Source organism: Pelobates fuscus, chromosome 6, assembly GCF_036172605.1.
Source record: "Pelobates fuscus isolate aPelFus1 chromosome 6, aPelFus1.pri, whole genome shotgun sequence".
Classification (NCBI taxonomy): domain Eukaryota; kingdom Metazoa; phylum Chordata; class Amphibia; order Anura; family Pelobatidae; genus Pelobates; species Pelobates fuscus.
Window position 1 is genome coordinate 46,671,985 of NC_086322.1, and position 22,024 is coordinate 46,694,008.

The following is a 22,024-nucleotide window of genomic DNA, read 5'->3' on the forward strand; positions in this document are numbered from 1 at the left end:
ACAGCGGTTCTTAATGTCTGGGACAGAACCCAAGTTGCGTCCCATGCTATTTCAGTGGATCCCCTTGCTGCGAACAGGCCCATCGTACTTTGCCACAGGCAGCTGTCCACAACAACATTTGTTACTGTAGCAGGACTCCTTGGCCTCGGGAAATTGAGATTGCAAAAAGTTAGTATTCTAGTATATTCAAAGTGAATTTAAAATGTACAGCCAAAAGAGCCAAACAAAGTTAGCTATGCTTCCAGTTCAGCCAATTTGACCTTAAATTTGAAATTCTCTATGAATTCAACAACTCACATTTGAATAAGTGAATAACTGTTAAAATCCAAGTTGTTTTGTTGAATCTGTGTTACATATTACAATTTTGGAATGAGTTGCTGAGCCAGTTTTACAGATAAGGAAAGGTCCACAAGCTATTGTAATATAGAGTCCGTCCGTTCCCTCCTTAGCCCCCACAAAAAAAAAAACCTTTACCAATTCCATCTGAAGACCAGTCCAGCTGTCTACCATATGAGTCAGTAACGTTACAGCTTCAATCTTCCTCATCTGTTTATGCAATTATAGCTATTTAAAAAAATAAATTTAAAAAAAAGTTTTTTAAATTCAGTTACAATAATCACGGTAACTACTAGGGATGCACCAAAATGAAAATTCTAGGCCGAAACCGAATATTCGGGATGCCCTTGGCCGAAAAGGACTTTTCCCCCAAAATGATTTTAAAAGTGATTTTTTTTTTCTATAATTTTATTGATATAAGACTTTTTAATGAATGTAATGAATCTAAAATGAAAACCATCCCATAGTGATCTCCCCCCCCCCGTCCCATAGTGATCCCCCCCCCTCCTGTCCCATAGTGATCCCCCCCCCCCCCTCCTGTCCCATAGTGATCCCCCCCCCCCCTCCTGTCCCATAGTGATCCCCCCCCCCCCTCCTGTCCCATAGTGATCCCCCCCCCCCCTCCTGTCCCATAGTGATCCCCCCCCTCCTGTCCCATAGTGATCCCCCCCCTCCTGTCCCATAGTGATCCCCCCCCCCCTCCTGTCCCATAGTGATCCCCCCCCCCCCCTCCTGTCCCATAGTGATCTCCCCCCCTCCTGTCCCATAGTGAACAATGCTAACATGTCTGTTAAACTATGCACTACAAAAATAGAGGGCCTTTACTATACCATCATAATAAAAAAAAACATTTAACAAAAATAAAAATTAAAAATTTCAGTGGATCCCTAGTAACTACTTTTTAAAATGTCTGCATACAGGAGATGCAAAATTCCAAAGTTGACAGACAAATAGCCAACATGATTAATCAACACATAAACCTACGCAAATTCCAAAACAAGCAGAAAAATGTCAGCAAGCCCCCATAATCTCCGCCATATTCTCGCCATCGAGACTGCCTGACATTTAATAGAATTCTGCAAAAGGGCAAAACATTCCGAAAGGGTTAAGATGACATCCCAATTTGTTGCTTTAACAGAGGAAAAAAACCAAAAGTTGTCATTACAGAGGATGCTTGCAGGCAGAATGCATTGGTAAAGCACAAAGTCAGTGGCCATGTCTCTTCCGCCTATCTTCAAATTGGAGATTATTATGTAACAAAAGGCTCTCAGCAAAGGACGAAATCACTGGAGAAGGCAAAGACAAAATAGCTGCCAAGTCTTCCCGGGTAGAATAAATAGGATATACAGTGTGAAGTGCAGCTGACAAGGAGATGAAAAGATTAGATACATTGAAAATTTAAAAAAAAAAGCAAAGCTTTGGCACATTTCATTTATATAACTAGTTTAAGTATTACAAATAATACAGTTGGACATTCTTTCACCAGGATGTTAACTAGTACGCTACATGTGAAGAAGTGATAACTCACAACAACAACAACAACGTATTTAACCAGGAAAGGTACATTCAGATTACTCTGGTTTTCAAGTACATCCTGGGGATGTTACCTTAGCCCAACATCCAGGGGTTGTTACTAAATATGAAGGCAAACTGAACATATCTTTTAAAATAGACTATGCCTTCACATTTTAGAGAAGTAATAAAATAAAAAATTAAAAAATTAAAAATTAAAAAACAGACCAGCAAGTCAAGGATTTGGCTATTCACCGAAGAATACTGTGGCTCTAATCAGACTCTTCAGGCCTGGATTAGTTAAAAGGACCATGACTGAGAACAGCAGAGTGGTCTAGAGACGGCTGAGAACCAGGTCAACCGCACAGCCCAATTTAAAGGGCCACTATAGGCACCCAGACCACTTCAGCTCATGGAAGTAGTCTTGGTGCAGTGCCCCTGTCTGTTTAACACTGCAATGGTAATGGTGAGAAACCACAATTACATTGCATTGCAGGGTTAACTCCACCTCTAGTGGCTGTCTAGCAAACAGCCACTAGATGCGCTTCTAGGTCATTAGGCGACTTGTTCACCTGACGCTGGACATCCGCACGTTCTGCATGAGGACATCCAGCATCAGATAAAGTTTCACGGGAAAACATTTTGTTTCAATGCTTTTCTAAGGGGTTGTACTAAAGCGATTGCCGGCCATACGCATCAGCTTCCCGACGTCAGAGGAGGAGCGGAGGCGGAGCCTGACCCAGCGTCAAGGGACATCGGCTTTGGATTCAGGCAAGTGACATAAGAGGTTTTAACCTGGTCATAACTACGGGAGGGGGGCGCTATAGGCTACTATAGTGCTAGGAATACATGTTTCTATTCTGAGCACTATAGTTTCCCTTTAACAAAGAAAAAGGGAAGAAGAAAACCAATGTATGGTAACGTCAGATCATATATTATTTAAAATCAGTACAAATAAGCACATTTCCACCAGCTGCCTAGTCGTATTAAATTGTTCAGCTACGTGCATTGCAAGGAGAATAGTCCTGTACAATCCAAACCGCTAAATAGTTAGCACATTACAACACAGTATTGATTAAATCAATAGGAATTACAACTTAAAAACCAGATAGCCAGATAGAACAGGCCACCTACAGAATGTTCGCTGTTACACATTGTTACTCCCATCACTCCGGTTAACTGTTAATATTTGGAAAGCAGTGGCATTCCAGATGCTGGAGGTGATTAGCAGTTTTGTCCATCTCCAGGCCTTCTTAGTGCGAGAATATTTACTATGTCAGCATCAGAGGTGACCAATTACCCAGCCTTAAAAGGAACACTATAAGCACCCAGGCCATTTCATTTCAATAAACTGGTCTGGGTGCCATGTGCCTCCCTTTTTAACCCTGCAGCTGAAAACAGAACAGCAATGTTTTTATTACAGGGTGTAATGGTTCTTCAGTAAATTGCGCAAAACTCTGCTCATAGAGACCACTTAATTGGCGCAGTGCAGCGTTTTGATACGGGAAAAGCATTGGATTGGCTGAGATTATCAATCTCTATCTTAGCCAAAGATTCACAGAGGAGACCAACATGGCGAGGGCTAGAAGGTAAGTAAATCCACCTTTTTAACCCTGCCGGCAGTGGCATAGTCAAAACGATGACTAGGACACTATATAGTTGGGAAAACACACTCATATTCATAGCGCTAGCGTTCCTTTAAAAAAAACTTAGAGTTGCATTTTATCTAGTTTGCTAGTAGATACAAACATATCAAATAAAATATAACAATTATTTGTATGCGGTGTTTATAATACAGCATTTTCTCCCATTTCAGGATGAAGCAGGCGTTAAATATGGCCATTCCTGTAATGTTAAAAAACAATTATTACGGTCCGCATATAGGAGTAAAATAACAGAGGACGTATCTTGGCATTGAACAAACTTGGCTTGGCTTCTGGCAGGGACCAGTGGACCCCAGGTAAATCCCAAATTGATTGACTGGGTTGTGTGTGGATTAAAAGGAATTTGAACCGGCTGAAACAAATTTTTGCACATTTACTATGTACATGGGGCAGGTACAATAACCATTACCGCACTCTGTAGTGGTTATGGTGCCAGTGTGTTCCTTTAAGGCAACAAGTTCTAACGAAAAACAAAAAACAAACATAACTTTCTCCAATATGCCTATCTGAAACATTTCTATTCATTTCAAAACATAACACACTTGGAGCGATGTAAAGATGAACACCAAGTGAACAGACTTTGTGCTTTTGGAACAATGTTTATTGTGCCAAGGAAAAATCAATATCAATATAAGACTCGATAAGTAAATTGGAGAAATGCAATCCTTCACTACGTTAATATTATATAGAATGTCAAGTTATGATGGATATTAAAGGGACACAATATGCAGCGGTCTGTGTGCAATGTCCCTGTTCCCCTGAGTCATGCAATGTAAAACGGAGTTTTAGAGAAAGTGATTAAATACTTTCCTATGACAAAAGCCTAATGCGCATGTGGCACTCGCTGCGCATGCGCATTTGGTTTCTCAATCGTGCCGACGGTGGAGGATGATCACAACCCAGTAACGAGGTGCAATCAGGTAAGTGTTTAAAGGGGTTTTTAACCCTTTACATGGCTGAAGAGAGCCATGGAGGGGGAGGGAAATACAGCTTTGTATTCCTAACACTGTAGTGTTCCTTTAATGGCTGCAGGTGCTTGCTATGTCTTTTAAGCACTGTAATCTCAGTAAAAGAAACATTTCAAGGAAAGTAAATAGAAATTATAGGTAAAAGGCAATGCATTCCATCCATCATGTAGGCCTGCGAAGGCTTACTTTGCCACTACAGCAGATAACATAGAATACTACGTAGACTTCTGAATGGGTTTACCCGACTTCTCAACTCTTGTTAAGTCCTGAAAAATACATTCCAATTATTTTCTACCCTGGTGAAACCATAGTCCCACTGAAAATAAAGATCAGGTATTAACAGATCTACGATATGGGAACATGGCGGGTGCGTGGAGGAAAAATGCTTCCACTTAAAAAGCACAGATACCACAATGCAAAGACACAAAACACACAAAACCAACCACCACCCCAAAATGCTAAATAGCGAAGGGCTGAAAATATTCCTTGGCCAAAAATAACCACACAAGAAATAAAACCGGGTTAAAATGAATTACCCAGTCCCACAGGAGAGACACCAATCACATCCTTCCTAAAAGATTCCATGAACCTACTATCACCTACGACTCTGTTTCCAAGATCCACTCTTAATAGAACCGAAGAAAAATGTTAAGTTACCTAGACCCACTATTTAACAGATAAGGGAAATTATGGTTGAGGAACTTCTAGTCATTTTATAATTTCTTGTTCAGCAGAGATTGTATCTATTTCTGAAGACCAGTACTTCCTTTTAAATAAAAAAATATTTAAAAAAAAAAGGAAGCGATAGACCAAAATAGTTGCAGAAGACGCAACGAACATCCTTCATAAGTTTGGTTTGTATGTATTTGGTGAATGCCATACAAGTGAGTCCTTTTTCCTCTACATATCTACAAAGGATAAACATTACTTTTATAAAAAAATAGATTTTTATTTATTTTAAATCAACCTCTAAAGACTCCCACATTACTCTGACGATCTTAAAGGGGCACTCTAAGCATCATAATCCCTACAACCCACTGTAGTGGTTATGGTGCCCCAAGTCCCCTGGCACCATTTCACTATTTAGGGTCAACTAATACTTAACCAAGTCCCTTGGGCTCTCGCAATCTGCTTCTTTTCACAGGTATTGTAAAATAGGAGTTATCCTTTACACAACACAATTTGTTGGCCAAAGGTGTGATCCTGAGAACTGGCAAACCAAAGAGGCCATGGGTCCCAAATCTGAACAGTCGTAGCATCACACTGCCATAGAGTACACATGAGAAACACGTTGTCCCCCCAGCCCCTCACACACCTTCTACATAACCTCTGCAGCTGAACGTTTATAAACTATTCTACTCATCCAGCATCTCAGACATCGTTTTATACTATATTATATATATTTGTTTTATTTTATTTATTTTTATATCCATCTTTTTTTTAAATATTTATTAAATGAAAGAAAAAAAATATATATATTTACGAAATTTAAGACTGTATGAAATGGTATATAATTGAAATCTAGTGAAAGAGCTTGGGTACTGGGACGCCAAGTCCCACCCAGATCATAAAACCAGCTTGAGCACTATTTTTTTGGGTGGTTTTGTTTGTCACTCGATCCAGCCTCCTGCTCCGTAATCCCAACAGCACAGCAGTAATTGCTGGGACACCACAGCTGTGAGAGAGAGTCCATACAGGAACAACAGCCTGCTGCATCCCTGCTCACATCTCTGCCATAATCAAACTAATACACCCCCATCTGCCTACAAAGAGCCCCACTCCACACAGCAACCCTTTTACTGCCTTGCTATTCAAGATTCTAAATAGGGATGTGGGACAGTCTGAAGGTTCCACTGGAAAGTATCCTAAACTGGTTTGAAACAGGCCACAGAGATGCAAATCCTAGGCTGTTCCAGTAACCAGTAATATTTCACTTCGCTTTCAACAAAGCAGAAAAATCACAACAGTTCTTTGTATCAATTTATGTTAAGGTGTGGAGGGGGAGAGGGGGAGAGGGGGGGGGGGGGGGTTCTGACATATTTGCTAAAAGAATCTACAAATAAAAGTACTGACTTGAGGAAAATACTTTATTTCAGATAAAGCATTTCAGATCTACTGTCAGCTGCATTGAAAAGCTTCTTTGGGCACGTCATAATGAGCTTTCAAAAACGGGATGAGCAGGCAAACTTGCATTATAAAAAGGAAGCAGGGAAAATTGGATCAGACTGGAAAGTGCAAAATGGCAAAATTAAAACCGAAATAAAAATAAATAAATAAAAGGAATACAACAGAAATTAGAGAATGGCACCTAAAGCCACTGTGTTTAATCTGACCTCAAATGAATGGTGGAGGAGTTATGTTTATCAATTTATCAGTGATATTACTAAAATCATGTATGTGTGGATCTAGAACAGAATACAAACGCTCACTGTATAAAACAAATACGTTACTAACAAGCAGCCAACAGAATACAAACTTCACAGAGAAGGTTTGGGATTATATCTGGAATGCAGCCTCACAAAACTCTATTGTAGACATGTTGGGTGCAGTGTGTAGGTTATATTTGTTAAGTATGTGGCGCATGTTTTTTTTTCCCCCCATATTATAAAATATAAATAAAGACAATAACTTAAACAATGTAACACGTTTTGATCCACTAAGCTCATGCTTTTTGTTCCTCCCTGTATGGTTTCCCTTTCGGTTTCAAAAATGTAGATTTACAGGTCAGGATACGATTTTTGAAAATAGTAGGAAGAGGACAGAATTTTCCTGAAAGTCCTGCTGTTCCCGTGAAGCAGTGTTTAAGAAAAAAAAAAAAAAAAACCTCTTGCACGGTTAATAAATTTGACTACTAAAGGATTGTCACCGTTTTATTCTCACAAGGTTACAGAAATGGGAGTCTAAATATATAGATCACGTTCTTGCAGAATCTTCCACAAAGATCTTGCACATGCGCAATGACTTTACAAGAGAAGATGCCTATTCACAACGGATGGAAGATAAAGTGCAGTAGTGGATACTCTGTCCTTTGGCATATCTTGACAAAAAATGCATTGTCCCTACTTTGTGATTCTCTGATGGCATGGAAATGTATTCATTTCTAATGGAGTTATCTTTAAAACTGCACAACCACTTCAGATAATTTTTTTCTTAATTAAAGCCTGTTCTACTGTATTTTACAACTAATGCTTCTTTCGTGGTACACTACAGCAGGTTATTACAGCACTGTCTGACCCTTTATTTGATTCAATCCTCTCTATATAACCCTGGAGTATAACAATGATATACACTACAGTGAGCAGCCACCTTGCTTTTGTAGCAGACTACAGCTCAGACATGTCTATAGAATTGTATAAACCATTCAATATTGTTATGTGTGGAAAAAGCTTGTGAAGCAAAGTGAATTAACCTACACAAATACCAGCCAGAAACAAATGCAATATTCTTCTAAAGGATATATGCATACTTTGAGAATAGTTTAAGTAAAACAGTGAATTTAGTCCATCAACCAAATACAATAAACACACATTTAAAAAAATAAAATAAAAAAAATTCCAAGTGGCACTTGAGCGTGCCTTTCAAAGTCTTCCTTAATCCCCGCAGGACCAGGATTAGGCAAATCCTGTGTTCTAGCACTAGTCAACAGGTTGTGAAGGGGTTAAAACAAACCTCTAGGTTCTCTAGCATTAAGAGCAGTATTTTCATGTTTGCTTTAAACACCATTCCTTGGATCTAAAATTTGTACTGAAGACACACCAGAAGTACCATATAAAAAAAAGGTACAGGTCTCAAACTGGGGGACTGGCCATTGGATAAGTTAATGGGATAAGGAACCTCCACTCCACCCCAGCTTTTGAATGACACATTGCCTACCCATTAAACAGACAGCACTGCTTCAGACAAGACACAGTCAATTACATCATTAAGCATTCTTTCTTGAACACAGTGTGACAATCTAAATCCCAAAATTCCACAAATGCATATCTACAGTAATGAGTTGAAATGTGTTACTATAACTTTGCAATCACAGCTTTAAATACAAATCAGTCCTTAAGATAGACTGTGCTCGGTCCTTTCATTGGAAACAAAATGTACCTTTTATGTCCCAAATCCGCTCTTGAACTGCACAATGGCATTTAAAAATAAATAAATAAAAAACTCTACAGGCCCACAATAAATGCTATCAGCCTCGTCTTTGATCTTTTTCCACGCAAAACAGCTGTACACCCAGAAATGACACCATACCATTAGCTATCAGAACAAAAACACACTCTGGGTGTTTTAGCAACATTTTGCTCGTAAAGCCTCAGTAAAGAAAAAGAAGGAAAAAAAAATGACATACGGAAACCTAGGGTTTTACTTCCACACATTCGCAACGTAGCGAATACTTTCATCTAGCACTCCGAAAACCAATTAAATATAATCAGAGATGAATCACAGAGGAAAAACACACGCACAAGCATTTTACACAAAACAAACGTAGCACATAACGTCTCAATCTCTAGGTAAATGCTGTAGAAAATGAGAAGTGGTTACTCAAGAACAGCACAAATGGATAATGCAATTGGTTCTCATCAATATTACAGTAACATCAGTTATGGATCATCACATTGTATGCAGTCAATTCAAGTATGCGGGGGGGAGGACACAAAAAGCTATTAACATGCTATTTATACGTTGATGGACACTCTCCCCATACCTGTACCACAAGAGTAACCTGCAATAGATTTTTGGGCCACTTGCCACCAACATATCTTAGTAACTAAAGAGTTAATGTGTTAATGCCTCTTGCAAAGAAGGCTGAAGAACAACTTACATTTTTCAGCCATCAAAGGGAAAAAGTTCCAGGCGTGCATTCTAAGCACCTACTAACACCACTAGAGGCAATTTCCTTCTGCACAATTGGAGTCCACAGGGTAGGTTTCAAAAAGTCAAGGAGATGTCCCCTGATGTCCAGGAGGCCCAAAAACAGATACGACTGGCCCTACCGTGTTTTCCTGCGACAGAAAAAAAATCCCCCAGATATCCACGTTTTGGAACAGCAAACCAAGCTGCGATCCTATCGTAGACAGCCACTCATCTCAATCACTGCAGAATTTACCGACCAGACGTGGCATAGAGGGTACATGTTAGCACATCCAAAGCTCCATAACAATCTCGAGAATTGAGGGAAGAGGAAAAAAAAATCCACAGAAAAAAAAAAAAGAAAAAAAAGAAAAATATAAAAAAAAAGATATACGGTAAATATAAAAAATAAAATAAATGAAAAAAAAAATGTAATATAAAAAAGTACACTTTGTCTGCAGCTTCCTCTCCCAGCATCAGCTGCTGCAGTCATATATTTTTGCTGATCCCAGCAGTAATATTCCCTTCACCAGGACAGATTTTATTTCCCTTCTTTTTGAAAGTTCTTTAGAGGAAAAAAAAAAAAAAAAAAAAAAAATCATCCCATAGCCACACAAACTATTTTTTTTTTCATTGCTGGAATAATGATCTCAACTCAATGTGTTTCTAGGGCCAAGGGGTGGGGGCAGGGAGTACAGAATGAGTTCCCTTTTCAGCCTAGCTCCCTGCCTGAATTTTTTTTTTTTTTTAAATTAGCCTATTTTCTCAGAAACCAACATGTGTCAGCATTAGCGTAAAAACTGAATTTTTTTTTATTTCCCTAACCGCATATGCTGCCAAAAGATTGCTAAAATATGACCAGAAGCAACAGCTATTCATCTATGGCAACACATTAATGATTATTTTTCACATCAGACATTGCAATCAGTTACATCCCCCCAACACAAACACAAAAATACACATAAATCACATTTGCCACACCTCTTCCCCAAACAGTTCAATTATTTACCTGCAATCCACGGTTCAAAAAACAAATCAAATTAAAAAAAATATATATATATTATAAAAAAAAAAAAAAAAAAGTAAAAATCCCCAAAAAATTATTAAAAAATAAAAAAAGACTGTGTCAGAGCTTCGACAGTGGAAATAATGAAATCAACTTGCTTTCAAAAACTAATCCATTCTATTTTACGTTGCATAAATAAAAACAATAAAACAAAAATATGATGAAAAGTGAACACATTTACCCATGTAGGGGGAAAAAAAAATAAATAAAAGCGAAATATCTTAAAAGCCACTAACGCAGCACGCTGGAAGTCTCTGAGCTCCTTCGCTCATGGAGTGGACAGGGCTCCATCAGAACAGTTGGTTTATAAATAAACCTTTTATTCCACAGTAAGCCTTCAAAAAAAAAAAAAAAAAAAAAAATGCTGTCTCTTGCTCATTAACTCACACACAAAGCCAGGAAGAAATCAAGCCAGGGGAAAGGAGGGGGATGGGAGAACTGCACACACATCAAGCTTTTAGTCTGTCTCCAACAATAAAAAGAAAAATGGTAAATTATATATATATATATATATTTATATAGTGAAAATAATAAATACCAGCATAAGGAGTTTAAAAACATTACCTAGAGGCAAACCCTTGTTTAGCAAGTGTGAACTTCCCATTGAGGTGTGTGTCCGGCCTCTCTAAAAATGAGTGAGATATGTAAAATTAATCCCAAGCATATGGCCGCCACTTCAATTTTTGCCAGAAGTAAGACACATACAGGCGCATGCACACATACAGGGGGTATACACACACACAGCCCAAATGCGACTGACTGTGGGAGAGGCAGAAAGGCGGAGCCTTCTGAAGTCAGAAGGATAAAAAAAAAAAAGTCTTGTTTCTAGGTAAAGAAAGTCAGGGAAAAGGGAGTGGAAGGGAGAGAAAAAAAAGAAAGAAAAAATGTAAAAAAAATAAAAAAATTGTTGCATTCCTAACGCAAAGGTCGTGAATTATTTTCCTAGCTAAAAGCTACGTTCTATATTTTCTATACATATTAAGAGGATTGAGAATCACTATCTTGTAGCCACCACGACTCATTTCCACATTAAAAAAAAATTATTATTTTACGTAGGACAGAAAGCCAAAAATAAAATGACGGTGCATGCAATTTTGTAGATCGGAGATGAAAATATATGCGGATTCAAATGGATGGAGTGTGATGGGGGCAGGAGGTAGATAAGATGTGGTTCTTCACCCCTTTTTAACTCTTATTTACCGTCCAACTAGCTAACTATATAGTTTCAAGTATGAATTTAGTTTATAAAATCGCAACAGAGGTAGTTATCTCGAAGGTGAAGGACAATAAAAATGTACACACACTAAATACATTTATTCTTTTTCACATGAGCATGGTAAAATACTTCACTACTTCCTACCACTTTATAAGAAACAAATTATGTATTATTTATAAAATATTTTACCAGGAAAGATACATTGAGATTTCTCTCGATTTCAAGTATGTCCTGGGTCCACAAAACATTGCATTGATACATTATGGTACAATCAAATACAAAAATAATATTAATACACAATATAAACAAAATTTAACATAGAACGAGAAGGCTATCTATATAATCAACCATGACAGGTGCATTCTGCTTTGAGGTATGTAAGGAGGGATCTCAAAGGACTTTAGGCTTGGGGAAGATTTGAAAGTGTGTGGATCTCCTGTAATCTGGTCTCCTGTTTGTATAAGCTTTCTGAAACCTAGAAAAAAAATTCTGATTTGAAACAATGTATCGTGATGAAAAAAAAGAAACCAGAATCCCCCTCCACCACCAAAAAAAACAAACAAAAATAAACCAAAAATTAACAAGTAACCCAGAGAGTTATTGTGGCATTTGGCTACTATGCAATAGTGCAGTGTTTTCCAACCCAGTCCTCAAGGTACACCTACCAGTCCAGGATTTAAGGATTACCCAGTTTTGTCTAAGGTGTTTTTAGAAAAAAAAGAAAAAACACCTTAGACAAAACTGGGTAATCCTTAAATCCTGGACTGGTAGGTGTGCCTTGAGGACTGGGTTGGGAAACACTGCAATAGTGCACATGCAAGCCACTGACACAAAGAACATCCAAAAGGTGTTAAAATGTTACTTTAAGCAGAATAACCACTGCAGCGGTCTGTGGTGGCCATGATGCCAGGAGCAGTGGCGTACATACCAGGGTGCCCGGCCGCCCTGCGACCCGGTATGTACCCACTGGGCCAGCCTCTTCTCCTGGGGGGCCCAGGAGCCGGCCACCTCAGGGCCCCCCCCGAGACTGGCCCTGGTATCACCAGGCGGACGCGCGAGAGAGCACTCTCCCCTGTGTGCTCCCTCTTTAACTCCCTCGCGCACCGCACTGATACCGGAGCCGGAAGATGACGTCATCTTCCGGCTCCGGTATCAGTAAGCGGCGCGCGAGGGAGCTGAAGAGGAATCACTCAGGGGAGAGTGCTCCCTCGCGCGCCCGCCAGCCCAGCAGCACCACTGGACCCCAGGGAATCTCTTCAGCTCTCCAAAAGGTAAGGAGGCTGGGGGGATTAAATTTAGAAAAAAAACAAACGTGTGAGTGTGTTTGTGAGTGTGTGTGTGTCTCAGTGAGTGTGTTACTGTGTGTGTCTGTCACTGAGTGTGCGTCTGTCACTGAGTGTGCGTCTGTCACTGAGTGTGCGTCTGTCACTGAGTGTGTGTCTGTCACTGAGTGTGTGTCTGTCACTGAGTGTGTGCGTCTGTTCATGAGAGTGTGTGTGTGTGTTTCTTAAGCACTTACCTTTCTCCAGCGCCGGACTACCTTGGCGCTGGGGATCTCTCCGCCCCAATCCGCCTCTCAGCTCCGAATGCGCATGCCTGACAAGAGCCACGCGCACATTCCAACCAACCACAGGAAAGCATTACTCAATGCTTTCCTATGGACGTTCAGCATCTTCTCACTGTGATTTTCACAGTGAGAATCGCAGAAGCTCCTCTAGCAGCTGTCAATGAGACAGCCAATAGAGGCTGGATTAACCCTCAGTGTTTTCAGCTGCAGGGTTAAAACTAGAGAGACCTGGCACCCAGACCACTTCATTGAGCTGATGTGATCTGGGTGTCTGTAGTGGTCCTTTAAGTGTATGTGTTTATGCATGCACTGGCGTACATACCGCGGTCGCAGCCCTGCGACCAGGTGCCCGCCGCCATGTGTTGCGGCCCCAGCCCGCGCAGAGTAAACGCGCGCGCGAAGGGGGGCCCACGGATCAGTTTTCGCACCGGGGCCCCATGGGTTGTGTGTACGCCATTGGCCAGGAGTAACCTTGTAGCAAAACATTTGGCAATGCTGTGCCCTCTTACCTGGAACCCGCCAGGTTCCAAGCCTCCTCGATGGCTAATGAAGAGCTGCAGACGCTGAATGCCGCCGGTCATTGATTGGCCGAGAACGTGAGCGTCCTGAATCTCTCTGAGCAAGGAATATGCATATAACGGACGTCAACCATCCGGAATGTTAATGATATCACTGGAGGTGGAGTTACACCTCCATTGGCAACAGAAAATCTCATCATGGGCAGTGTTTCTAAATGAAACCCTGCACATACACACTCCAAGAACCACAACCACTGCAAAACACTAGGGAAAGCAGAGCATTTTACTTAGCAACAGGATCAGCAACAGGCACAGCCCTAAGCATATTCTTTAACCCCTTAAGGTTGAAATGCTACATTGTGCGGTCATAGTCTAGTTCCTAAAGATCCAACACAAGCATGGAATGCACTATTTATTTAGCAACAGTAGCCCTGTTCCTGCAGTTATCACACCCCAAAATAGTAAACACTGATTCCTAAAAGAACACTACAGCGTTCAAAATGCGGTTTTATATTCCGAACCCTATAGTGTCCCTCTGCTTTCACAGTCCCATACCCAGTGATTAAAGTGTTAAACCTCAATTTTATTCCACTTGGCTCTATCCAGCACCTAGGTTTCTCTGCGCTGGGACAGTCTCCTACTCCGTATGGGGGATCTGAATGTGCATGCGCAGTCAGTGCTTTCTTATGGAGAGTTCATAGATGCTGCATGTCCTCATGCAGAGAGTCAGGATGTCCAATGTTGTTTCACAGAGTTCAAATCTGTGAGAAGTCCAATTGACAGTCACTAGAGGCAGTCTTTGCACTGTAATTTACACCTTGCAGTTTCTCAAAAACTGCATTGTGTGCAGCTGCAGGGTTAAGGGGACAGCACCCAGATCACTACAATGAGATTAAATGGTCAATGTAAAAGTCTAATTGCTTCTGAGGAAGTTAGGTGTTTAAATATGAGTACCATTAAATTGGGTGATAGTAACAACCCCTGGATGTTGGGCTAAGGTAACATCCCCAGGACGTACTTGGAAACCAGAGTAATCTCAATGTACCTTTCCTGGTTAAATACTTTGTTATTATTATTTCTACAAAGCTCAGAGAAAGAGGAGAGAGAAAAAAAAAGTGAAGGCGGCAACCTTAAACAAAGATTTGTCTTTTTCCTGTGCAAAATAGGTTGGCTGGCTTGGTCAGCTGACTCAGATCATGCAGCACACACTGAACTGTATGCAAGAGACATCTATCAAGGAAACAATCAGTCCTAAATAATGGCCTAATCACGCCTTATAGGCAGGAACTGTAACCATGGCCCCAGCAGTACAAGGACAAGTCCTTTGCAAAATCGGACACAGCGGGCCTCATCAAGCAAATGCACACATTATATTAGCATAATATTTCAAGGCTGCCGCGGACTGAGAAGAGGAAGCAAAGTCACGTTTGTATTTATAAAAAAAACAAACAAAAAATCTTAATCTTTTTCAACATGAGGTTTTTGCTTAAAAATTGCACAAGGATGAAAAAAAAATGTTCTTTAATGCAATGTCTTTGACGGACGTTTTAGAGCTGGCTATTTTTAGTACAATACCTTAAGTCAGCTATTTATATACTCACCTGTGTATTATACATATTTGTTGGTGTATAATACACCCAGAGATGTATATATAACATACACACACAATGACTTCCAGCTCAAAACTTGTGTACAGACCATCAGTTGTTACCCCTGCATTCACACTCTCTAGCACTCTGTACAAACACATCCCAACACAGACACCCTGCATTTATGGAAACAGGCACACCAATTAAACAAACACAGTTTGACACCATTGAATTTTGGCTCATCCCCCCCCTCTCCTGGAAATAGGCAGGATTCTGTTGGCCAGCATGCATGAATGGCAGGCAGGCTGACATGCATTCATGCCAGGCTAGCTTTCCAATTCGTTGGGCAGACACACCTCCTTTTTGGGCATGTTCGTCCCTTTTGGGAGTTCTGGTTACATGTTGCGTGTCAATGCCCACCCTTTTACACCGGCCATTGACTTCCTGCTGCACTGGACACTGCTGTTGGGGGGTATGGATTTACTTTAAAAATGAAACCATGAATTAGAGAGAGACTATCATATTTTAAGAGAATCTGATTTTTCTTAAAGCTGCATCCTAGGAGTTTCCCTCTGGCAACATCTCCACCAGATACACAACGCTTGAGAGGTATGACTTTTTTTAGTGTTTTTGGTCGATAAGATTCTGTACTTAGGCCCCTCATGATTGTCAGCACCAGGCCCACTGGGATCTTGATCTGGCCCGGATGATGGCCTATATTTTATGGAATTCAAATTCTCAAAAAAATAGGGCTACTCTTCAGTAACTGGAAGAGATACTTTGTGTAGAAGAAGATATCATTAAATGTAGCTTAAATTACGTAATAACATTTACAGATACAAGTTACTAACAATATATACAATGATTTTCTCCAGACAGATGAAAACCAAGTCTGAATTTACAATTTACCATCAAATTTTGTCCCATTTGAATTATTATTATTTTTTTTTTTTTAAATGTTATCTACAAAATGCCACTCAACTCACTCCCATCCCCATAACAAAAGCGTATTTAATTTGTTATGGGGGTAGGCGTGTAGGCAACTGTTTCACCCTGAAGTTTGGGTTCTGGTGCCTGGCATTTCTGCCTCCATTTCGCTCTCCAGATCAAGGATTAGTCGACTGGCCTCAGACAGGCTGAGAGCATCAATTAACAGCAGCCAGGGACCCTGTTAACCCTTCCTCCTACTGTAGTGCAGAGAGGAACGGAAGCCAGGAGGCAGAAGTACTGCAGCCCCACCTGCGGGGTTAAACCGTTGCCAATAATTTAACCCCTGAAGGCAAGAAGACACTAGGACTCTCCTGCCCTTATTACAACTTAAATGACATGGTGGTTATGGACTTGGGAGTTTGGTTTAAATAAAAGAACAAAAAACAGGTGTGGGCTCCTGTATGCAGGGTTGGACAAAAGCAAAATAGTCACGAAAGCCATTATTATAGGAGCCACTTTGAAATGCCAGTCTACAGACATTGTATTTATGCCATCATGGTAGAATGCACAAGATTAACAAAAACTCCAGATTCAATTTAATTTGTCCCTATAGATGTGGTTTCAGTTTCGATGTAGACACCTTTAGTGCAGGGGACTTGTGTGGTCTATGTTTTCTCTACTATTACACATCTGTGTACAATTTACATGAAACATGTACCACACAGGAGGTAGCCTCTGGCTTGTAAGAATAAAAGGTTATGCTTCACTACACCCTTCCCCATGTATTGATTTAAAGGATATGGGAATGACTGATTTAGAATTTGAAATGATTTTGTTATAGAATGTAAAAACAGATGTTGAAAATGCAGAATATTCTTTATTTTTTTTTTTTTTTACAAAAATCAACAAAATAAGGTCCAGCATAGAGCTAGTGTATGGACTGGTTTCCATAGCAGCCTAGCTCGTGACCTCCAATATGAGATCAAGCCCCAGACTAGCATCCAAAAGGGCTCCCCATTAACTCTTGTATCCGTAGAGAGAGAGCTACAGTTACAACCTGCTTCTTCTGTCACTCTTCTTGTCACACAATGCTAGCTCATCAAAAACTGAACTTTCCCTTCCAGTGGAAGCTTGGGGAAATGTAACATACTATGTAATCCTGGCTGGCAGCCAATACTATCAAATTCTGTAAGGCAGCTTCCTGCTCTGTGCATGTACAACACTATATTGCATCTACATTATTGGTAAGACAAGACTACAATCTTAGCCAGAAGCATTAATTTCTTGCATAAAAAGATGTTGCATGTGTCACGGGATGGTAACTATTTTAAGCTGTTGTGGTATGCATATTATTATACTGCCCTGATATACATGCTACAGCTGTCTGTAGGTGATGGGAGTCACACAGAAGTTAAATATATTTGCAAGTAGGTCACTGGAGTGTGTTTTAGATTGAAAATTGACTCCCATCAAAGTTGCCCATCAGTCAAGCTATGCATATTGAGGATCACATACAGGAATTATAACAGTGAATCAGACTATAAGTAGAATTTTACCTGGTGCGTCAGGAGAACCCTGTTATGGGGTTTGGTAGGAATGGGGATGTAGGTTGCCAAAGCCCACTGGAGCACCCGTAGCTATCACTGGTATTGGCTAGTGGTTACTTTGTCACTATAATAAAATACAATGATTAAACCAGGAAGCATGTGCAGCCGGCATCCTTTCCAGACACGAATGAGCTGTCCCAATATGCAAAACTTAAAGGGGCTAGGCACCACAACTACTACTATGTGTCTGGAGTCCATCGGGGCTGTCCATATATTAAGATTCAAATAATTTTCAAACAGTTTAACTAGGGTTTAAACTTTAAGTCCTACACTACTGGCCAGGCCATAAAAGTTACTTGCCACTGCAAGCCTGGATGGTCTGAGGCACATTTACCAAGGCCAATATTTACTCACCAAAGGCTAGCAGAAAGTGGACATTTTGAGCCCTGTTGACACTTATGTGTGCCCATGGGCACTTGTGGTCAACCCTCTTCACTCCGCATCACCTCACACATCTGCTAATCTCAATGCTGTCAATCCTGCATCCTATTTCCCAGAAAAGGTTAACAACATCCAAAATGATAAAAACCTCACTAATTTCTCTCAACTCTGACCTTCTGCCTGGCCTCCTCCTCCTCTACACTTTGCATCTGAAGAGGAAGTTTCTGCACTTCTCCTTTCTTCTTGCCCTACCACATGTCCTCTTGAACCCATTCCCTTGTACTTTACTCACTTCATTGTCCCATCTGTGACTAAAATCTTCACTCTGTTTCCTCTGTCTATCTACCATCACATCGCTCTTTTCTTTGCCTCCAAGTATAAATGATCTTAACTCCAACTTCTACTCCTTAATTAACCCGCTTCAGGCAGGCTTCCTCTCCTAATATTAACCCGCTTCAGGCAGGCTTCCTCTCCTAATACAGATACTGCCCTGAACAAAGTGACCAATGACTTGTCAACAACAAAATCCAAAGCCAATTACTTCTTACTTGTTGTTCTTGATCTATCTTCTGCTTTCGACACTACTGACCACTGGCTTCTCCTCCTCAGGACTTAGAAACTTGGCCACAGTGACACCACTCTTACGTGGGTCTCTTCCCAACTTTTACCACTTGTTTAGTGTCCTTCCCTGGTTTCTCCTCCCCCTTTATAACTCTCTTGGTTGGAGTTCCTCAAGACTCTGTACCGGGATATCTTTATTTAATTTACACGGTCTCTTTTGGGGACCTAATATCCTATGGTTTTCAATATCACTGATACTCTGATCTACGTCTTATCACCTGAGCTTCTCCCAGTCTGCTGGATTATGTCATCAACTGCCAATCTTCTATCTCGGCTGACTTCCTGAAACCGTCCAAGACAGAACTCCTGGGCTACGTCTGTCCATTTCACTCCAGGTTAACAAAGCCATCATTACCACTATCACGCAGGCACATTGTCATGGACTCAGTATTTTGTGAAAGATTTTATATAAGGGGTGAAGGAAAGGTCTGTTTCTATCACCTCAACACTTCTCATGATTGCCCCTTTCTCACTCTGGACATACCCAAAATGCTTATCAATTATCTTATTGTTTCTAGACTTGATTGTTTTTAGCATCTACTTATTGGCCTAAAAAAGTGCCCTGATTGCTACTCAACAAATAATAATAAAGGTCTCTGCCAGACCTATTCACCTTACATCCAGCAAGTCTCACCTGTGTGTCAGTCTCTGCACTGGCTTCCCATTTCATTTAAGAATTGGTCTAAAGTTCTCATGCTTACTTACAATGCTCTTCACGAGTCTACATCTGCTTAGATCTCCTCCCTTATTAGCAGGTATGTTCCAGTCCAGCCTCTTTGTTTCACCAATACCCTGTTACTGTCCCTGTTATTGCACCCATATCTCAGCAGGCGCGGGCTGGGAGGCAGTTGCTCCCCAGGCCGCCCTGGATTAGGGCCGTCCTAATCCAGAAAAAAAGCCTCTGATTTCTCAACTTACCGGTCTCTCCCTGCAGCCTGCAGGCCAGCCTCTCCTGATGATGATGTCAGGAGGAGGGGGTGTGACTTTTACTGATCTTCTCCTTGGACCGCTGGGAAATCTGGATAAAGAGCAGAGGAAGTCACGCCCCCCTCCTCCTGACATCAGTGAAAATGATTATTATTTAATCTTTTTTTTGTGGTAAATGCACAAAATATACATGCCAGTCACATTTCTTGTATGTTTGCAAGACTATTTGTGTTTGTGTGTAGTGGATGCAGTGAGTATTTGATTAGTAAATGCAGTGTATGTTTATAAATATGTGCGGTAGGAACTCTCCCTCCCCCTTACCGGTCTATTAGTGTGTGTCCCCATTCACCTTAATGTTCCTCTCCCTTCTCTTTTAGTGGTCCCCTCCACCCCAATGTTCCTTTTTCCTTCCCCCCCCTGTACCTTAGTGCCCTCCCTTAATGTTCCTCTCCCTCCCTCCTAGTGTTCTTTCCCCCCCCCTCCCCTGTCCCATAGTGTGTCACACCCTCCCCCCTCACCCCCCACAGTCGTGTCTCCCGTGGTACATGAATGTTTCCTGTACCCGGACGGACGGACAGGAAGAGCTCTCAGTGAGCACTTCCTTTCAGTCCAGCCAGGTACAGGAAACAAGTTCCTGTACCGCGGTGCGCACTGCTCCGCTCGGCCATGCTACACAGAGTGCCTGGCAGGAGGGAGCGCTGTGCACCCACCTCCTGACGGTCACTATTCTAGCACCCCCTGGGCTGGTGCGCCCTAAGGCGGCCGCTTGTGCCGCCTTAAGGACTCGCCGGCCCACCTCATTATTGGTATAACCGGTGATTATTGGCCGATACCGATATTTACAAAAAAAGAATACATTTTTCAAAAATAAAATAAATTTGAATATCGGCAAAACCAATAATCAGTTGATCACCATCACCCACACCAGTCCCTTTCCCAAATTGTAGCCATCAACAAACTTTAGCTCCTATCCCCCACTACATTTCATAACCCCCCAATTACAGCTCATACCCCCACTACAGCCACTAGCCCCCTAATACAGCCATGTCCCCTTACTCGGCCCATGTCTACTGGCTTTAAAAGTGTGCGTGTGTGTGCGCCAGTATGCCTGTCTGCTTCTGTCAGCGAGTGTCTGTGCGCGCCTGTCAGTGAGTGTCTGTTTAGGTGACTGCCCCCACTTTCAATCACATGGGAAAGGCATTTTTACTCTCCTCTTGGTGCAATGGGCCACTTGACTGGATTTGCCCCCCAGGCCTAAGGCTGCCAGCCCTCCCCTCCATCTCAGACACTCTCCAACAAGACTTCACCAGGGCTGTCCACTCCGTATGGAATGCTCTCCCACACTACATTTAACTCCAGTATGTTGCCAAATCCTGTAGATTCCATCTTAAAAACATAGTCCGCATCCGCCCCTTTCTTACACAACATGCTACAAAGGAGCTTGTCCATGCTCTAGTAATTTCCTGCATGGATTATTGTAACCCTCTCCCAATTGGTCTTCCCACAAGTCATATTGCCCCGCTACAGTCTGTAATGAATGCTGTCGCCAAACTGATTTTCCTCTCTAGTCGGTCCTCTCACACCCCTTCCCCCTTGTAACGGAGCTCCGCGTACTCCGACCGAGTACCCTCCGTTGATGGATGCTCCTAGCGCTCTCAGAGGACTCCAAGCACTGCAGACGACACCACAACCACCGCAGGCTCCACAACCGCCGTAGCTTAACTGGAGCCGCGCCGTCTTCCTTCCACCCTGGATCGGCTTCTGTCCTCCAGGACCGTGTGGGGAAGACCTCTCCTCCAGGAGAGCGTAACAGGAATAAGCTCTTAAAAGAGCCAAGTGATTGAAAGCTCAGGGGAATATGCAGAGCATAGCAATCCCCAGTATGATACAGCAATTCCCTCCAATAACGAGACGAGGCTACGTTTTGAAGGGTCAAGAAGAACTGAGGACTGGAACACCCAGCCTGCTTTTTATTAGGATTCAGTACAGAAAGAACACACCCAGGGGGAGGCATAAAATCACCAATCCTGTACAGGGTACAACCCACACATCCCCTCCCCTCAGATAACCAGTTAACATAATTAAAACGTACATTATTTTACCCAAGTTCTGAATGTACCCCCAAAACAGGGGGTACAGCTTTAAATCTGGTATCCCCAGATAGCCCTTGTTCAGGGGACCAACATACCTAAACATCAGTCAATTCGGATAAATGGTTCGGGAGATTCCGGGTTCCAAAGTTTTGATTGACCGTACAGACCAACTAGCCGAAAATAG

At 41.5% G+C, this 22,024-nt stretch overlaps 1 protein-coding gene across 10 annotated transcripts in view; it reads right to left on the bottom strand.

Moving 5' to 3' along the window:
* The window catches only part of CTBP1 (C-terminal binding protein 1), a 583,387-nt gene that overhangs the window by 90,639 nt on the left and 470,724 nt on the right, over positions 1-22,024 (bottom strand). For 2 of the 10 annotated variants that reach the window (XM_063457652.1, XM_063457654.1), the window contains exon 1: positions 10,956-11,145. The exons of 6 other annotated variants lie outside the window; for them this stretch is intronic. In XM_063457652.1, the coding sequence (XP_063313722.1) occupies positions 10,956-10,995 (40 nt within the window). In that variant the 5' untranslated portion in view covers positions 10,996-11,145. Of the gene's footprint in view, positions 1-9,296; positions 9,641-10,627; positions 10,652-10,955; positions 11,146-22,024 lie in introns of those variants that run through there. 2 more of the 10 variants (XM_063457658.1, XM_063457653.1) reach the window with 2 other exon arrangements.